Raw genomic sequence first — 17,464 nt, 5'->3', positions numbered from 1 at the left:
CATTTTAGAATTTGTAAAAGTTTTTTTTACCCAATCAACAGATTATAGTACAGTAACCTTAAGTGAGAAGTAAGGCACGTTCCAACTTGGTTATTAGCTAGCTACTGCCTATGTAGCACGCACACTTCGTCGGAGCTCATGTATCGGTGTCGGATGCTTCTTGGACACCGACACTCTCCGGACACGTGTCTGACACTTATTCCGAAGTGTCCTACTTTTTCTCAATGCTTAGGACACTCTTGGGACATTCGCAAGACATGTCGGGGTGTTAAACAAAATGGTTAAGACTCTTGCTAAAATTTAGAAAAGTCTTTCTTCTTTGTGTACCATATGATAGTTTATTGATGACAAAGACACATAGAGGATGAAATGCTTTTTGTTAGAAATTTTTTAACATTGGCGTGTCGGAGTGTTGATATTGTGTCCGTGTTGTGTCGGTACTACATAGGCTATTGCAGCGGATCTTCTTTGCTTTCGCAGGATTCCTCGTTCTTTTTCTTTGAGTTCATTTTTTTAAAACACATTTTATGAGTCTAATTTTTTGCTGGCCGAAGGCATCGGAGGTGCTTTTTTTTTTTTTTTTTGATCATCATCGGAGGTGCTTATTCATCCTAAGTTTTGGGATTCTGATAAAAGATTATCGTTTCTTCGTGATGCGAGCGATAGAGTAGAACGGAAAGGCAGGGGATCTGCTATTTTACAAGCATTACAGAGCATAGCTCCCCTGGTTTTAGGCACAAAACCATCATCTAAACGAGACAAAAAGATGGTACTATTAAAATGGGACAAAAAGATATTATTACCAGCATTGCTTGATGACATCGAAAACCACAGGCGGTATAGCTATGACAGTCTTCGTGTAACACTCTGACTTTTAAAAATAAATAAGGAGACAATATATATATATATATATATATATATATATATATATATATATACACGGTCTGGATCTCCTAAGGGATCCTGCACGGCCTTACCGTGCGGGACTCCTCTTTCCCGATCGAATTGCGACGATCCGAGCCGCTCAAAGTGATCAGAACGTGATTTTAAGCGTATCCGCGAGAAATCAGCAAAAAAAATAATCGGGAAGGGCTTGATCCGAACAGTTTTTTATTGAACGCTTCAGTAAAAAACTGCTCAGATCAAGCTCTTCCCGATCATTTTTTTTGCTGATTTCTCGCGAGTACCCTTAAAATCACGTTCTGCACACTTTGAGCGGCTCGGATCGTTGCAATTTGATCGGGAAAGGGGAGTCCCACACGGTAAAGCCGTGCGGGATCCCTCATTGGATCCCGAGTGTGTGTGTATCAGCAAAAAAAATGAGGACTTGACCCGAGCAGTTTTTTACTGATCCCTTAGGAGATTCGGACTGATATATGTATGTGTGTGTATATATATAATGCTAATAATAAGCAGTATAACATTTAGTGGTCGCTTGCCGTTACGATTTAGAAAATATACTAGCTGTGACGTAACATCTACAAAAAAAATTAGAGTATTTTTTTGTTTGTGTAAATTTTTATTAAGCTCTGCCGATATTGCCCCACCATGTTAAGATCATTGCGACACGAGAATAATGCACGAATTTATGCGAGGTGGAGAACCGTGAGGTTCAAACAGAATAATCCGGAAAAGAGTCGGCGTCTTATTATTGGACGAATCGGATAGAAATCCCTAAAGAATATTCTAGATTTTGAAAGATACACTTAGGCTATGTTTGGAACTTATGAAAAGGAAAAGAAAATTAAAAATTTTTCTTTTCCATTGTTTGGTTGAGAGAGAAAGAGAGAATAAAATAAAAGTTTTAAGTTCAATGAATAGTATATTTTCTCTCCTATTTTCCTCTCATTTTCCTCCCTTTTTCTTTTCCTTTCCTTTCTTTTCTTTTCCGAAAATTCCAAACAGAGCCTTAGATTCTATTTAGATTTTATCAAATTTTATTAGATAATCCTAGATTATTCTAGATATTCTTTAGACATGATCAAGCCTTCTATAAATAGGCATTCCCCTCTTCCTCCACGTACAACACAGATAACACCAACCAGTAGAGAGAGAAAGAGAGAGCGGAAGTGAGAAACAAGGGAAGATCAAGAAGAGGGGAATAGAAGGTAAACTCTCACATTTATTTATTTTCCTCACACCACTGCCGTTTACACATACACACTTGCACTTAATCTATATACTAATTTCCTATTTAGACTCATAGTAAAAGAGAAGAAAGAATGGCCTTCAATAAATGATTTCTTAGAATTAGCCCAATTCCGGGACGAATCGATCCATAGGTTTGCTAATTGACCATTTATAATTTATTTTTGGGTTTGACTTTTGGGCGGAAAATGAACCGAACCTCTCGCACAACTTGTGGCTCGGCTTAACTTGCTTTGTAGTCAGATCGAGCTCGAACTCGAATCTTAGGCTCGTTTCATGGTAACCATTCGAACATTTTTTGGACATATGTAATATTGTTTAGGCTTGTGGTAATGTTACGGAAGTAAAAAAAAAAAAAATGGTGGGATAAAAAGGGATACAAAGCCTACTGCCACTATACTCGCCAATTGGTATTTTTTTTAATTTGTTCAAATTAGGATTAGCTTCTAATCTGCTTAATTAGCGAATGGTATCAATAAGAGTAAAGGAGAGTCTTCCAAAATACACCTCCTCCCGCATTAGAGTTATGAATTATCCCTGTTACATGAATTTTTGTAAAGTTTATGTTTTTGGCTTACTAAATTATGGTTATTTAACAATAAAGTTCTTTTGTAGCAAACATACCATGGAATTATGATGTTTTGAACAGTTCATGAAAAAAGTATTATCGATACATCCAAACGATGTCCCTGAATCTAGGGGACGTTAAATATAGTAGTCGGAACTGTGTTATAAGGGCGGAATGGAAAGGGGCACAGACGGGTGTCCAATTGAATTGATCAATTCATGTTATGCGTGTTGGGGGTCGCCCCCTCAGTACCGGCGGTAATCGTTGGATGATATCTTATTATTATGTTATGTTATGTATACACAGAATTGTTTTGATTACAGTTCAAGCCATAAAAAGCTGAAGTTAAGGTATTGATTACAGTTCAAGCTATGAAAAACTGAAGTTATGATTTCTGCTTTTCTCTGATAAAAAGGATTTTAAAAATTCCATGATAGCTCATGTAACTCTGATAATTCATAATCTCACACAAGCAGTGGCTTATGTTTGTTGAAATCTTTCTTTTCAGGTAATCAGAAATAGTAGAAGGACAGGCCGAGTAACTATAACATTAAGCTTACGTCGCGGTCATGTAGTGGAAGGGAAATGGAAAAATGTAGCTCATGTCTCCGTTATTAAAAAGAAAATCTAGTGACTTTTATTTTTAAATATTGCTTCTGCAAATGGTAAGTCTATTTCTATTTAAAAAAAAAAAAAAAGAGCAATAGAGGCCTTTGGTAAGACAGACTCACTAGCTGGTCATGACATTTAAATCCGCTGGATTTGGGTCGTGATAGTTCATGACTTACTGCGACTCATCCGGAACAAGCAGAATCATTTCTTAGATCTTCCTCTTGAAATTCAGGTTCATTTCTCATGCCAACACTTGGAAATTGAATTTATACACTTAAATATGTTCAAATATTTGACAAATTGAGTTCCCTTTCAAACTTTGACTACTGCATACATAGAATTTGTTCTGCTTTGTAAGCTTCTTGTACCAAATTGTTATTGGTACCCAAGTACCTTCTTTTAAGATTTCGAGGATCAGTATCGGCATTCCAATATTGTAGGTGATACTAGTTTGATTACTGGTGTTCATTTCAGGAAATTGTAGGACCGATACCTGAAGGATTTGATGGCTATTTTAGGAGTTGGTTTCCGAAATTATTGATGGAAGTCTACAAAGTCCTGCATAAGTACTGTAGAGGGGAAGAAGCATTTAGCAAGTACTTCAAAGGTAGTGAGGTACATGAGATTGCAAAATTAACGGTCTTGCGTCCCACTAATTGATGGATATGCGATCAACTTCACTTCTAACTTGTGTGCAAATGTAAATATGGCCGTAACTAGATTATAACTGAAGTTGTCTATTAATGTGATTAACATTTACAGACCAGAATTTGATAAAAAGAAAGTTTCGTTTTCCTTTGTAGATGAGAGAAAAAAGGACAGAAAATGCAGGATACTGGTATCTTTCTGGTTAATGATTTTACTCCACATAAATGGAGGGAAAGGATTGTGCGTTACTCTCCAGCAATGCTAGGTACCCCAAAAATGACCCCGAAAGAGAAATTATTGGTTAAGATTCACTTGGATTTGGGTCCCACACATCAAAGTGAATCTCAACCATTAATTTCACATTCGGATTAATTTTCAGGGTACATAGACTTATGGTTTACTCTTCTGCTCATCTCTTCGGTTTGAGAAGGGGGAGATGGAGAATACCCTCTGGAGGAAGAGCGACTTGTGGACACCTCTTCAATAGGCTGTTGCACCTGTCGTCCTGACACATTTCTCGCACGAATACGAGGAAGTGCAACACCTTCAGCAACGGGTACTTCGCCGGATTGCCAGGCTATTGTGACAGGGGAGCATGCTCAGTATCGTCTAGTCTGAGCAGTTGTTGAGATAGAAGGTGCTGATGTAAATGGCGCGTTGATATTGGCAGCGGCTGCGCGAGTTCGGCGATCAATAAAACACATGTATGAAAGGGTATAGCTCAACAAATTGTGGGCTACTCTTGCTTTGCCTTCCAAGCAAGTACCCCGGCTGTTGAAATCAAGAACGCGATTAATGCCCTCTAAATGGACAGCACTGCTAATTCGGCGATGGCCGGTTTTGTTGGAACCTAGCCGTTCATTGAGGAGGTGAATGACTATAAAAAGAAAGAATGTGTGCATTTTTATAAATTATTGTACAAGTATTTGCCCACTCCAAATTTCACCTGCTCTAAATTACTGAAAGCATATGAAAGTTGATAAGCGATCTTGTCGTTAATACAAAAGATAGATACTTAGAGCATCCGCAATGGGAATAATCAAAATCAATAACCAAAATATGCCACGTCAGTATTTGATTATCCATTTAATGCATAATCAAACTTAACAAACTTTACCTCCACATTGGTTATTTTTGCATCCCTAGAAAAAAACCCCCACAATACGCAATGCACCTATGTCCAATTACAAACGAGTTCTAATCACGCACCCGACCACACTAAATTATTCTTCTCGACGAGACGATTTTAATGTGGGGGTGTTTTTTTATTTTTTTAGTTTTGAATTTGGTTATTGGGTTTGATTATTGAGTTTTGGTTATTGGTAAAAGTTGTTAAGTTTAGTTATGGAATGAGTGGAATTTGGTTATTTGCTAAAAGACTTATAACTTTGATTATTACAATGTGAGGTGTTTTTTTAGCATTGTTGTTAAATTTGCTTATCCATACCAATTTGCTTATTACAATGTGAATACTCTTGCAATTTATTCGTCTATCCTTGCAATCACCCGGATATGAGTAAGTGCCCCCATTAATGCATATTCCTGGTTACACCATTGATTTGAGTGAGCCAAGAAATACCCCGATTTGTCCGTAAAATGACCATCCCTAGACAATTCCCAAAAACATTCATCCTCTCTCCTCTGCCTAGGCACATGAACAACCAATATTTTAACCACGATCTCCAGAGGAAACAACACATCAAGAAGAGGCCTTCCCCAGGAAAGTTGACCCTATCCCTCTCTTCTGTTCTTCAAGAATCGAAATCCTCCACTCCTCGGTCCACACACCCATCTCTCTCTCTCTCTCTCTCTCTCTCTATTATATACACATGTTCATAACTACTACACAAAATATAACATTCTCAAAAGAAGCGAGTTTCTCCTCCCACACCCTCCCAAAAGTCCTCGCCAAATCCTAACCCCACCCTCCTCTCTCACCCAAACCCCAAACCTTCAATGGCATCATCATCGCCGCCGTATGCGTATGTGTCTTCGGTCTTCCTTTCGTCCGGCGCATCGAAGGGTCCCTCTACCTCCTCAGTCGCTCCGTCGTCGCTATATAAACCTTCTGCATGATGCTCCTTGTCCACAACTGAAGAAAACTCAACCGCAACGACAACTTTAGTGTGGACGATGAGGGGAATAACTTGCCCAATGACTTAATTGCTAGTCGCTCCGTCGTCGCTATATAAACCTTCTGCATGATGCTCCTTGTCCACAACTGAAGAAAACTCAACCGCAACGACAACTTTAGTGTGGACGATGAGGGGAATAACTTGCCCAATGACTTAATTGCTAGAGCCGTGACTCCAAAAAGAAAGAAAAAACAGAGGTCAGGAAAAATTTATTGCCGCACAATTGGTAAACTGTTTGTCAAGAAAAAACTATATTTTGTATGTTTTGATGATTAAATACAAAAAATTATTCCATTAATCATTTATGATAATTATCATGTTGTGGTGAATATTTTGTATGTTTTTGATGATTAGATAAGACAAATATATGTGCTTCATGAATTTATATTTATCGCACATACACAAATTCGTTTAGTGCATAGCACATGCATTGCACTGGTTTTTGCTAGTTCTTTAAATTTCAAAGCTGAGTTTTGGTAGTTTTTGGGATTCTGCAATACAAATTCTAAAAGAATGAATGAAATTCTCTAATCTCGCAACTGCAACTTCCAAGTTTCTCAACTTCTGCTAAAATTCAGAATCTAAAAACTGCAGCAGAATTTGAATCTAAAATCTAAAATCTGTATTCACAGCTATCACAAACACGTCCGTTGTATTTTTTTCACCTTTATATTGCTAGATTAAATCGCAAGATAACATTTGGTCGACTTTACTCAGTACTCCCTCCGTCTCATATTCATAGTTCATAATGACAAATAATTGTGTTACCTTTCGATTTAATATTTAGAGCACATTGGCACATTTTCTCTCTCCAGCTAATTGACATTTGAATTAAAGCTAAACAAATTTCAAAATTATGCATCGAATTGCTTTATTTTTTTAATCCTAAAATATAATATGACCGGAAAAGTAATGAGTATTCGAATAGGTGATGTTCAACGAAAATCGTAAATATCCTCATTTATCAATGAAGAATGAGCTGATCCATCTTGGCAAAAAATTATTTTTCAATTTTGATGGTGGAAACTATTTTTGGATTAATACACCACTACCACCGCTACCACTCAACTACAACCACCGTCCACCACCACCACTGCTATAGCCTCTATCTCGTCATTCTTCTTCTTGTTTGTGTTTTTCTTTGTTTTTCGGACCTTTTGGGTCCTTTGTATTGCTTGGTCATAAATATATGTTTCTGTTTCTGTTTACACCCACCCCGCGTACGTTGGAGGGCCATTTAATTGTCTTTTAATTAAATTGGACCAAAAAATAGAGAGGCATTGGATTAAAATTAATGGGCCAAGACAAAACTAATTAGGCCCAGTCAATTTTAATCTGATCCAATCATGGGCTAAGAGTATACTGGGCTTAATGGTCTACCAAAATTCAAAGGCCCATAGTTAGAAATAATTATTTGAAAGTGGGCCCATGAGATTGGTATGTTTACTGGCCATTTTGAAGGTAAATGGCTCTTAATTCCCTCATTAATTCCCTCAGGTCCGTAAAAAGGGAGAGACACGTGGTCCATTACCCTCGTAACTCTCTGGAACTATCCCATGAAATGAGGGAATTGGTTGATGGGAATAATTGCCACATGGCCATTTGATTGTGAAATGGCCCGTTACCCTTTTGATAACCCACGGAAATAGCAAATGGAGGTGGCCCACTATCTTTGTAACCGCCATGAATAAGAGTAAACACATGGATAATTCTCTATTAACTACCCATGACCCCATGATCCCATGAAGTGGAAGTTATAAGGGACATATGACAGCCATGAGATGAAGCCAACAAAGCCTCTTGCATGCAGAACCGTGGAGATGCTTGGCCTATAAATATTAAAAGACAAGAAGAAAAAATGGTTCACGCACCAATCAAGCTCAACGCTTAAAACCAAAGCCTTCCTAGCGAAACAATTATCTCATTTCTCCCTCATTTTCTATCTCTCTTGTACCCCAATTTTGTTATTACGACATAACAAAGTTATTCATATCTCTCTTGTATCCCCAACTTTATTATTACGATATAATAAAGTTATTCTACGTTGTTACTTCTTTTCCTACACGGTTAGGAAATTATTAAGTCCTCGCTCGTAGAGGCAAAACCACGGACGGACCTTCACTGCAATCCAACCCTTAGGTTGCAGCACTATCGCCCTCACGGTTAAGAAGTCAGAAAAGGGGCACTCAGTCCTTTACGTTGGACGCGACAAGTCCTGGCACGCTCGCTCAGTCCTGGCACGCCCGCTCAATCCTTTGAGTCACTTCGGAGCCGAAACAGTTTCCTAAAAAAAAAAAGAAATTATTCTTGATAAAATAAATTTTCTATGACAAAGTATATTTCTCAAAAAAGACTTTCTAACCGAAACCAGCAGAACTTTAATATGCTTTGTGTTGTCAAAAGGAGGAGGGAGTCATCAACCAGATGAGGGGGACCCATTAAATAGAAAAATTAGAGACGTTAGAGTTTGGTAATTATCCATTAACCTAAATAGTAAAAGAAAAATTCAAAGTGACTGCTTCATGCAAGTGCAATTGTTCTTTTGGAATTGGGCTGCAAGCAGTAATGGTTGATTTTTTTTTAGGGAGGGCAAGATGGTAACTTCACCTACCAACTCACTTAGGCAAAGAGCATCTCAAATTTGATTACCCATCTCAAATTTGATGAGCAAAGAGCATCTAGCTCCCGCAGTGGTAATAAATGTAAAAATTTGAGATTTTAAGATTCAATTATGTTTTAATTTGGAGCTACAATAGAACCTTCGACTGTTAACCAACTCTTCAAATTAAAGTCAAATCATACGTGGAGCTCCACTTGTCATAATTGACATCACAAGTAAGTCTCTCCAATCTTACCTTCAAATGAAAGTCAAATCCTACGTGGATCTTCAGAATTGGCATCAAGTGCGCGCCAAACGACAAAGTGACCTTTTTCGGGTTACAAAAAGTGGCGTTTTGTTTTTTCAGATTTTGAGCACAAATTTGACACCATGATAGGAGAAAGAATGTTATGGGTGTCAAATTTGAAGGCGTTAAATTGCCAGATCGGCCTTCAAAAGATTTTAACTTCTCCAAATTTGAAGCAAAATATTGGAGATTCTCTTAAAGAATACATTCTTATTGTTTTCTTCTTCTTTTTTCTTATACTTCTTTCCTTTTGTTATCGTTGATTTTCTTCATGCATGAATCTGGTCATAGATACATCACTCTACAGAGACAAACATTACATATTCAAACACAATTTATTCACAAGGAGTGTGATCTCTCATTCAAAAGTTTTAGTTCAAGGATCGGAGCTGCTGTGACTGGGTGCAGCAATTCTGGTTCTGCGTGCGCCTCATGTAGACCCTATTTCGAGCCAAAAGAAATGACATGAGTCGTTCTGTTGTTAGGATCATCGAATTTGTCGTGTACACAAAAAATAACTTTTCGTCTTCAAGAAAATTCAACGGCTTAGATGATGTTGGAACAGATTTAATGAGCAAAGAAGGTAAAATAAACGGTTCGAATTCCTTGCATGTTGTTCCAACCTAGAGATTACAGATGCTAGAATTCTCGTGTTGTCTATATCGATCAGATAACCTAGCTTCAAGGATGCCTCTTCGAAGAATTTTTTTTTCTTCTGTTTTTGTATTTTTTATTTGAATTGGGACTTCCGTTTTACGTACTCTAAAAACTAGAATTGGGACGCTCGGTACTTAACGTTTGAAAGTTTCAATTAGGTTAAGAACTCAATCTAACTAGTAAGGCCATTTCCGGCCCTTATACAAATCTGAATAAATCTTTTATTTTGTATGAAACACATAATTGGACAAATTAAAATATAAGCATAAATTTGAATAAAAATTCATTAATGACGTAGTTGCGAATTCGAGAAGGACAAAATATTCTTAAAAATTACCAAAAATTTTGAGTCTCCCTTTGTCTGATTAAAATTTAATCTCAGCAATTCTGTGTGTTTTAATGCATGTTTCTATCTGCAGATTGAGTTTTGTCATACAAAATTTTGAACAGATATTGAAACAATTCATCCCTTTCGGATGATGATTAGCATTTCCGTAATAAAATACACCCACTAGTTTATGTGTACTACTTCCTCCGTTCTTAATTGTTAGTTCACTAGTAGATGCCCGTGCTTTCAATGCATTCTAAACAAAGTCTAAAGGCACGGCGGGACACATTTTTGCACAATCGTAGGTTTGTTTGTAGAGAGAGAGAGAGAGAGAGAGAGAGAGCAACATTGGCACAGCGCAATGTGAGATCTAATTAGTTGCAATTGTGCAATTAATATTGTTTGAGAGGGAGAGCCGTAGGATTCATGGAGCAAATCTTGTTAAAGGAGGCTCGACTTGATTAAAGAGGCTCATTTAGTAAATGACTAAGCTCGGCTCGTTTACTTAACAAGCCGAGCTCGAGCTCGCCGAAGCTCTGTTCGTCTTGGCTTGTTTACACCCCTACTCGTGAGAGGCAGTTTGGGGTTCAAGGTTATGGATAGTCTATGAACCTCCTGTGAACTAACATACTAACACATCACTAACCCCGTTGATCTATAAAAATAAAAATAAAAACCCTATTCCCACCAACTAAAAATTATTCATCAATGCTTCTGCAGCAGGTATTCTCCCCAACAAAGAGGAACCAATCCAATACAATGTAGTTGCATTTTTGGTAGTAAAGTCGAGTAGCACAAGTCTAGCTACCTCGTCATTACTCATCCCAAACAACCACTTGTGAGGGGTAAACATTCAGTAGTTTCGTAGCACAATTACATGATGCTTCGGATCATTCTCGCACAACATATTTATGGGGTTCCTATTTGTGGGCACGCGCCCCCGGAAATTTCATTTGTAAAATCGGGTGCGGCCCTTTTTGTTTGGAAAGACGCGGCGAAATGCCTTGATTCAGAGTCGCCACTCGGGTTTTAGCGGTGAATGCACCCAAGGAACCGAACTCGAAAACGTTTTGCCACGTTTGTTTGATTTTGAAAAAGGCTTGTAGACTGGTCCGTCGTCACCTTCGATATCTGAGGTTCGGGAGCCATGTTACGAGAGGGGAAGGGTTTTATGGCACCCCTCTCGCCCAATCCGGAGATCGGTCTCTACTCAGGCATTTTTATAAAGCGTTTGCATTTTTCTCTCATTTAGTCATTTTTTAGCCAGTTAGGGCGGGGGAACAGCTAATGGGGATTAAAATACTGTAACAAGTCGTGATTTATAGCAAAATGTATATGAATGGTTTGATTGCGATGCTTAAATATAGATTGAGAACAAGCACTGAGTATCCCGAGCAAACTGCAGCACGCTGTCACAAGGTGACGTGAGCAGATTCTGCCAGCATGCACTGGTCGAGCCATTGCATGGTGATAAAACCTGCGCACGCCACATATAAACTGGCGTACTCCACTTGTTGGATATCTCAGTCTTTGTTTGCAACCCTCTGGGCTCTGGAAAAGGACCAGCGCACACCCAGGGCAAACCACGCAGTTTAATATAGCAGGACATGCACAAATACAGACAGAATGAGTGGCTTTAGGCCATAAAAGAAAGCAGAACACCCCGAAACAGTGTGGGGACAAAAGATGGGCCTAGATTGCGCTCAGATGCAAGGGCCAGCCACTGGACCCAAAAACTTAATGCCGTACGCCAGTATGGTACTACCGCACGCCATTCAGCCCTCGATTCCAGTGTTTGGCTTTGCATCATCTGGGCTCTGGAATATGACCAGAAGGATCCCAGAGGCCTTTTATGACAGAAATGAAAAAAAAAGATAGGATATAACCGCTAAACAGTTCTAAATATGGAAAGCAGTAAACTGGTTATTTAGCATGCTAAGGTGACTGACAGGAATGAAACTTAGTAAAAGAGACGATCCATGATCCCCACGCCAATATTGCACGTAACACCATAACTGGCGCACGGCATATAATTACTGGCGTGCGCCATGTTTTGTTTTAAACGACTGCTGTATTTTATCAGTTTAAGGCCAGGACTAGTATTGTCTACTAGCCTGGACCTTTCTGATCCCCCTCAGGAGATGAAAACAGAAGAGAACACAAAGGTGGTATACCTCTTAGTATGGTGGTTTTGTGGTGGTTTTTGAACTTGAGGGTTGAAGGTGGTGGCTTATATGGTGACTGGGTTGCAGCAGGAGATATGGGAGTGTATGGCCTTCTCTTATCTTTCAATGGATGAAAGAATAAGAAGTCTTGGAGAATGAAGAAAGGGAGAGATGGCACTTCTTAATGTTGCTAACCCCTTGCAAATGAATGCAAGGGGGGTATTTATAGGGGGGGAATGGACTGAGACCAGTTAAGGCCAGGCTTTGTTTGGCTGGTCTTAGGTGCAAAATGGGCCTTCTATGCATTAAATGCATGGGACTAGGTGATGGGGAGTGTAGGAGAGAGAGGGAACGCCTCCTGCGGAAAGCAACCATCAGGCACACTGTAGTCGACGTCAGGGTGGCACAAAAGTCCCGCCCAAGTGGCTGAATAAAGTTGATTTGACCGGGTTTGACTGGCGTGCGCTACTTATAACTGGCGTGCGCCAGTGAAAGCTGGGCCCATGGTCGATGACTGACACGTGGCAGCTTACTGGCGTACGTCACCCATATACTGGCGCAAGCCAGTTGGGTTTTGCTGGGGCCGTTTGGCTCTGGTTTGAAAGGCTGGAAATGGGTTTGAAAGGGGTTTGGGACGCTCAAAGGTTCAAACGCACCTTTGTTCTTGATCTGTTTTCGACTATAATCATCATTGGGGAAGTAAAAGATCGACAAATAACGTTATCTGGACAGTCCAGAATGGGGTGTCTACACTATTTTTTATTTTTTATAAGTCTAGTTGTGCATCTCATGTAAATGTGTGGTGTGAAAGCGTCCAAGAGCACCACGTAACCGTGCTTCGGGAGCATTAAATAATTACATGATGCTTCAGTAGTTTCGGAGCACAATTACATGATGCTTTGGATAATTTTTGCACTGCATATTTATGAGGTTTCTATTTTCTATACGTTTAGTCATGTACTCCATGTAAATGCATGATGTGAAAGTGTCCAGAAACATCACGTAGCCTTGCTTCGAGAGCACTAAGTAATTAGACATTTGCCAGACATCATCTAAGAAAGCGTGCACTTTTTGTTAGGACGGGGGGACCTGCTGACCTGACCAGCAGGGTTGGCATGTGTGCTAGCCCTTCATTATGGCCCCGTTTTGCTGCAACAAATCCATCCCCTTGTTCCTTGTTGTACCCATTAAATTGCCAAGATGGTTAATGACTTATTGATTTTTGGGGGCCATTTTGGATTTCAAAAAAATGATTCAAACTGTTAATTATTCTTAAAAATATTTTTATGGGTTTTCGCTAAAAAAGTGGACTCAATCCGATAGGAGCTTTTTCAAAATTCGTGGTTCGCCCTATGAATTTTGAAAAAAACCCTACCAATATTGTATTGAGCTTTTTATTTTGGTAGGAACCCATGAAAAACATTTGAAGAATATTACTCATCCAAACAACCACTTGTGAGGAGTAAATATTCAGTAGTTTCGTACCACAATTACATGATGCTTCAGATCATTTTCACACCGTATATTTATGGGGTTTCTATTTTTTATATGTCTAGTCGTGCACACCATGTAAATGTGTGATGCGAAACTGTACAAGAGTACCACGTAGCTATGCTTCGAAAGTACTGAATAATAAGAAGGCGTGTACTTTTGTTAGGACTGGGGACCTGCTGGTTGGCATGCGTGCTAGCCTTTCATTACGGCCCCGTTTTGCTGCAACAAATCCATCCTCTTTGTTCCTCATGGTCCCCATTAAATTGGCAAGATGGTAAATGATTTTTTGATTTTTTGTGGGGTCCATTTTGGATCTAACAAAAATTATTCAAACCGATAATTATTTTTTAAATGTTTTTATGGGTTTTTGTAAAAAAAAATAAAATTGGACTCAATCTGATATTGCTAATAGTTTTATCAAAATTCGTAGAGCGCTCTATGAATTTTGAAAAAAAAACTCTTACCGATATTGTCTTGAGCTTATTTTTTTCAAGAACTCATGAAAAATAATGAGCATTTTGAATTACCTATGTGGGACATGAAATGTGCCCCACTAAAATCCAATAAATCATTAATTTGAAATTAAGTGTTTTGCACTCCGAATTCTTAAAAGCCTTAACCGATATCGGATGAAGCCTATTTTTTAGAAACCCAAAATTGACTCCATAAAAAATAAATCATTAACCGACCATTTAATGGGTACCAAACAAGAAACAAAGAAAAGGGGTTTAGTAGCAACAAAACGGGGCCGTATTGAAGAGCCTGCACACATGCCGACCTTGCTGGTCAGGAGGGTCCCTAGTCGCTTTCGTTTATCACATACTTAATACCAAATTATTAATATTTTTTTAGGACATGCAAAAATAAATTCGTCACCCCTATTAATTTTTCGTCACCCATACTATCTAATTGTAACGAAAAGTCATGCAATCTGTAATGATTTTCATTCGTCTCTAAAGACCAATGCTTTGTTTGGATTGTTTTTTGAAAAAAAAACACTCATTAGCTCTATTTCCAATCATTACTCACCTATATCTCCAATCATTATTCTTATTTCTCTTTCTATCTCTCTAATCATTATTTCTATTTTCAATCATTACTCTCATTTTTCTCTACATTCATAACCCTACAAAATTTCTCAAAAACTCATCCAAACGCAACACAAATTACCTGCATTGATATATTGTTAGTGGGATTTGACCAGTATTAATCCCTTTGTAATCATGTTTAATTGCGTACTTTCAAAAGATTAAAATAAAGGCTTCTATCCATATAAATGGACTAAACAATTAGTAACGGAGGAATCAGTCCACATAAACGAGTGGGTGTATATATATTTATTCAATTTTTCTAGATCAGGTCCCTCTATACAAAGCTGAATAATGGAGTAGTATATATGGATACGTATGCATCATTATTTAATGCATGATTGGCCCCATACTAATTATTATAGGTGACAAAGACTGACGTTGAAATTCTGAGTCGACATAATGGACTTTTGACCCCTGCAACTACGTGTACAAAAATTCACTCGTTATCTATGCCATAATTGAAGGATTCTTCAGCTAACTTTCCGTCAAGATATAATTGTCAAGCCCTAAAATTCAAGGATTCTTCCAAGTGAAGGAATTAAGGATTTAACACACTTTTTGATCACCCTTTCCTTATCCACTTGTCATTTGATTAAGGAAAATTTAAGCACAATTTGAAGGAGTCGATACTCGATATGGTTTTCTTATAAGCAAAGTGTGAGCAAACTGATTGTGCCCAAAGGCACAGATCCGCATACTTTTTTTTATCACCACGAAAAATCAGCTACTTGTTACTGTTGATTACATTGACTAATATTCTGGTATCCAACGGCGATAGTTTGTCATAGTAAAGGAAAGAAAATCAATTGTAGGGAAACTATTTTCACCATTCCATAAATGCTCTTCCATGCATGAAAGGAAAGTATAAACTCCATATCAATATCAGCATCACCATCCATTGTTTGAGTGCTCATAAATCATTGTTCTGATCATGGATCTATGGTTGTTTAATTGCTCTATTTATATAACATCTATTGGTTATATTGAGTTTTTTTTTTGAGAGATTTAACTTTGATTCAGAATTTAATTGCTGGGCATTTCATTGTATGATTTTAAGATCTTCAAATTTATCTGTTGATTGCATGTGAAATTTGTGATTTTCAATATAGCTAACTAGAAAACTCATCTCAGAGCAAGTTTACTGGCATAGCTAAAATACCTTTTTGAGCTATTGTACCAAAAAAAAACAAAAAAACCAAGCTGCAGCAACTGAGGTAAAAGTGAACATAAAATGGATTTGATAAAACGGCTAGGTATTAATACCTAAGCACTGTTCATCAACAACCTTTAAATAAATAGTTTCTCTCTCCTCCCTCTCTCACCCAAAGCACTGTTCCTCTTCTCTCTCACTCCTCTCTCTCTAAAAGAAATTATTTTAATAAATAATAGGTTAACTAAATAGTGTTGGTGTAGCATTGAAAGTGATGTGAGTAGATAAAATGAAAAAATTACACTATTTACTAGCATTTTTATCTAACAACTAGTAAACTTGTTCTAAAGCCTCTAAAACTTGGACTTCAATTAATTTCATGCTTAATTGGGAAGAAATATTTTTGAACTTACGATTAATAGTGTCATCCCGTCTCCACTTCCTGACTCCGCCATGGGCCATATGCATATACCGCACTACTATGTCAGTCTAGGAGCGTCAAATGGTATGTTTCTTAAACTGCATATACCAACACTACTATGTCGGTCTACGAGCGTTAAACGGTATGATTTCTTAACCCCGAACAGTGGGCGAGGCACTTCAAGAGTTTACCCATCAACTAATCACGCGGCGGTTAAAAGCCAATTATTACATGATCCCAGTTCAAAAGCAATGAGAACCCAACACATTTTTTTCCCCATATGCCTAATCTTTTCACATCTTTTCAAGTTTCAAATACAAAATAATAACCGTGGGAGAAATTTTTCAGTGCCAGGTGGGCACGGGCCACGTGTTCCAAACGTGTTTTGGACGGCTCAGATCTGTTTGGGTAATTTTTAAGTGTAAAATTACTAAAACATCCTCTCAAACCCAAACAGACCTGTGCCGTCCAAACGTGTTTTGGAAGACCGAAATGCGTGCTCGACACCACGTGACCCATACCTATCCGTTACTGAAAAACTTCTCCAACCGTGGACCCGCGTCAAACCAAGAAATCTAGTTTAATGCGAACTATAACAAAGAATAATTAGCCCCTAAACCCGCGTTTCTTTCAACTGGTAAGTCTGGTATAATAAGGGAATTGATCATGTCTCTGTCCGTTGACTGTTTAAAACCTCCTTGAGCACTACTTTTCAACAACCCACCATTTCCTTTGATTTTTTCTTCCCCGTCAGACTTTCCCACCTCAGATTCCTTCGCAGCCCAATAATTCTTTTTCATTTTTTTAATAATTCAAGAATTGAGGCAAATTTTTGCGCATCACATTAATTCTGAAACACCAATTCTATCACCTACGTGCGGGAATCCAAATTAAAGTTAAAAGTTCTGTTTGGATCGATTTCTGAAACACCAATTCTATCACCTACGTGCGGGAATCCAAATTAAAGTTAAAAGTTCTGTTTGGATCGATCTCAAAAGAATTGATGGTTCTTACGAGGTTTTGAACTCAAAACTTTTGAAGAGAGCATGTCCTTTTTCAATGTTCGATCAAATCAAACCCATAATCCCTAATGAGAAGGCTTCTTTCACACCTATATATATAAATATATATAAACATAATC

The 17,464-nt window shown here is 38.1% G+C and overlaps 1 protein-coding gene across 4 annotated transcripts; it reads left to right on the top strand.

Annotated features, from left to right (window-relative positions):
- Positions 1–479: 479 nt before the first annotated feature.
- On the top strand, positions 480–5,128 carry LOC131304215 (inactive serine/threonine-protein kinase/endoribonuclease IRE1-like). 4 transcript variants are annotated; one of them, XM_058331365.1, is made up of 3 exons: positions 480–563; positions 599–769; positions 3,803–5,124. In XM_058331365.1, exons 1-3 carry the CDS (start codon positions 528–530, stop codon positions 3,986–3,988), a joined length of 393 nt encoding a protein of 130 aa, XP_058187348.1. In that variant the 5' UTR covers positions 480–527; the 3' UTR covers positions 3,989–5,124. The 4 variants fall into 4 exon arrangements, 1 of the variants encoding a protein (XP_058187348.1); XR_009192328.1 differs by lacking the exons at positions 480–563; positions 599–769 and adding exons at positions 2,034–2,108; positions 3,225–3,381 and having other exon boundaries at positions 3,493–5,121; XR_009192330.1 differs by lacking the exons at positions 480–563; positions 599–769 and adding exons at positions 2,677–3,381; positions 3,493–3,560 and having other exon boundaries at positions 3,803–5,127.
- Positions 5,129–17,464: the final 12,336 nt, after the last annotated feature.

Source organism: Rhododendron vialii, chromosome 10a (assembly GCF_030253575.1).
Source record: "Rhododendron vialii isolate Sample 1 chromosome 10a, ASM3025357v1".
Lineage (NCBI taxonomy): Eukaryota > Viridiplantae > Streptophyta > Magnoliopsida > Ericales > Ericaceae > Rhododendron > Rhododendron vialii.
The sequence above is the reverse complement of the archived record's forward strand: the minus strand, read 5'-3'. Positions and strand labels throughout refer to the sequence as shown.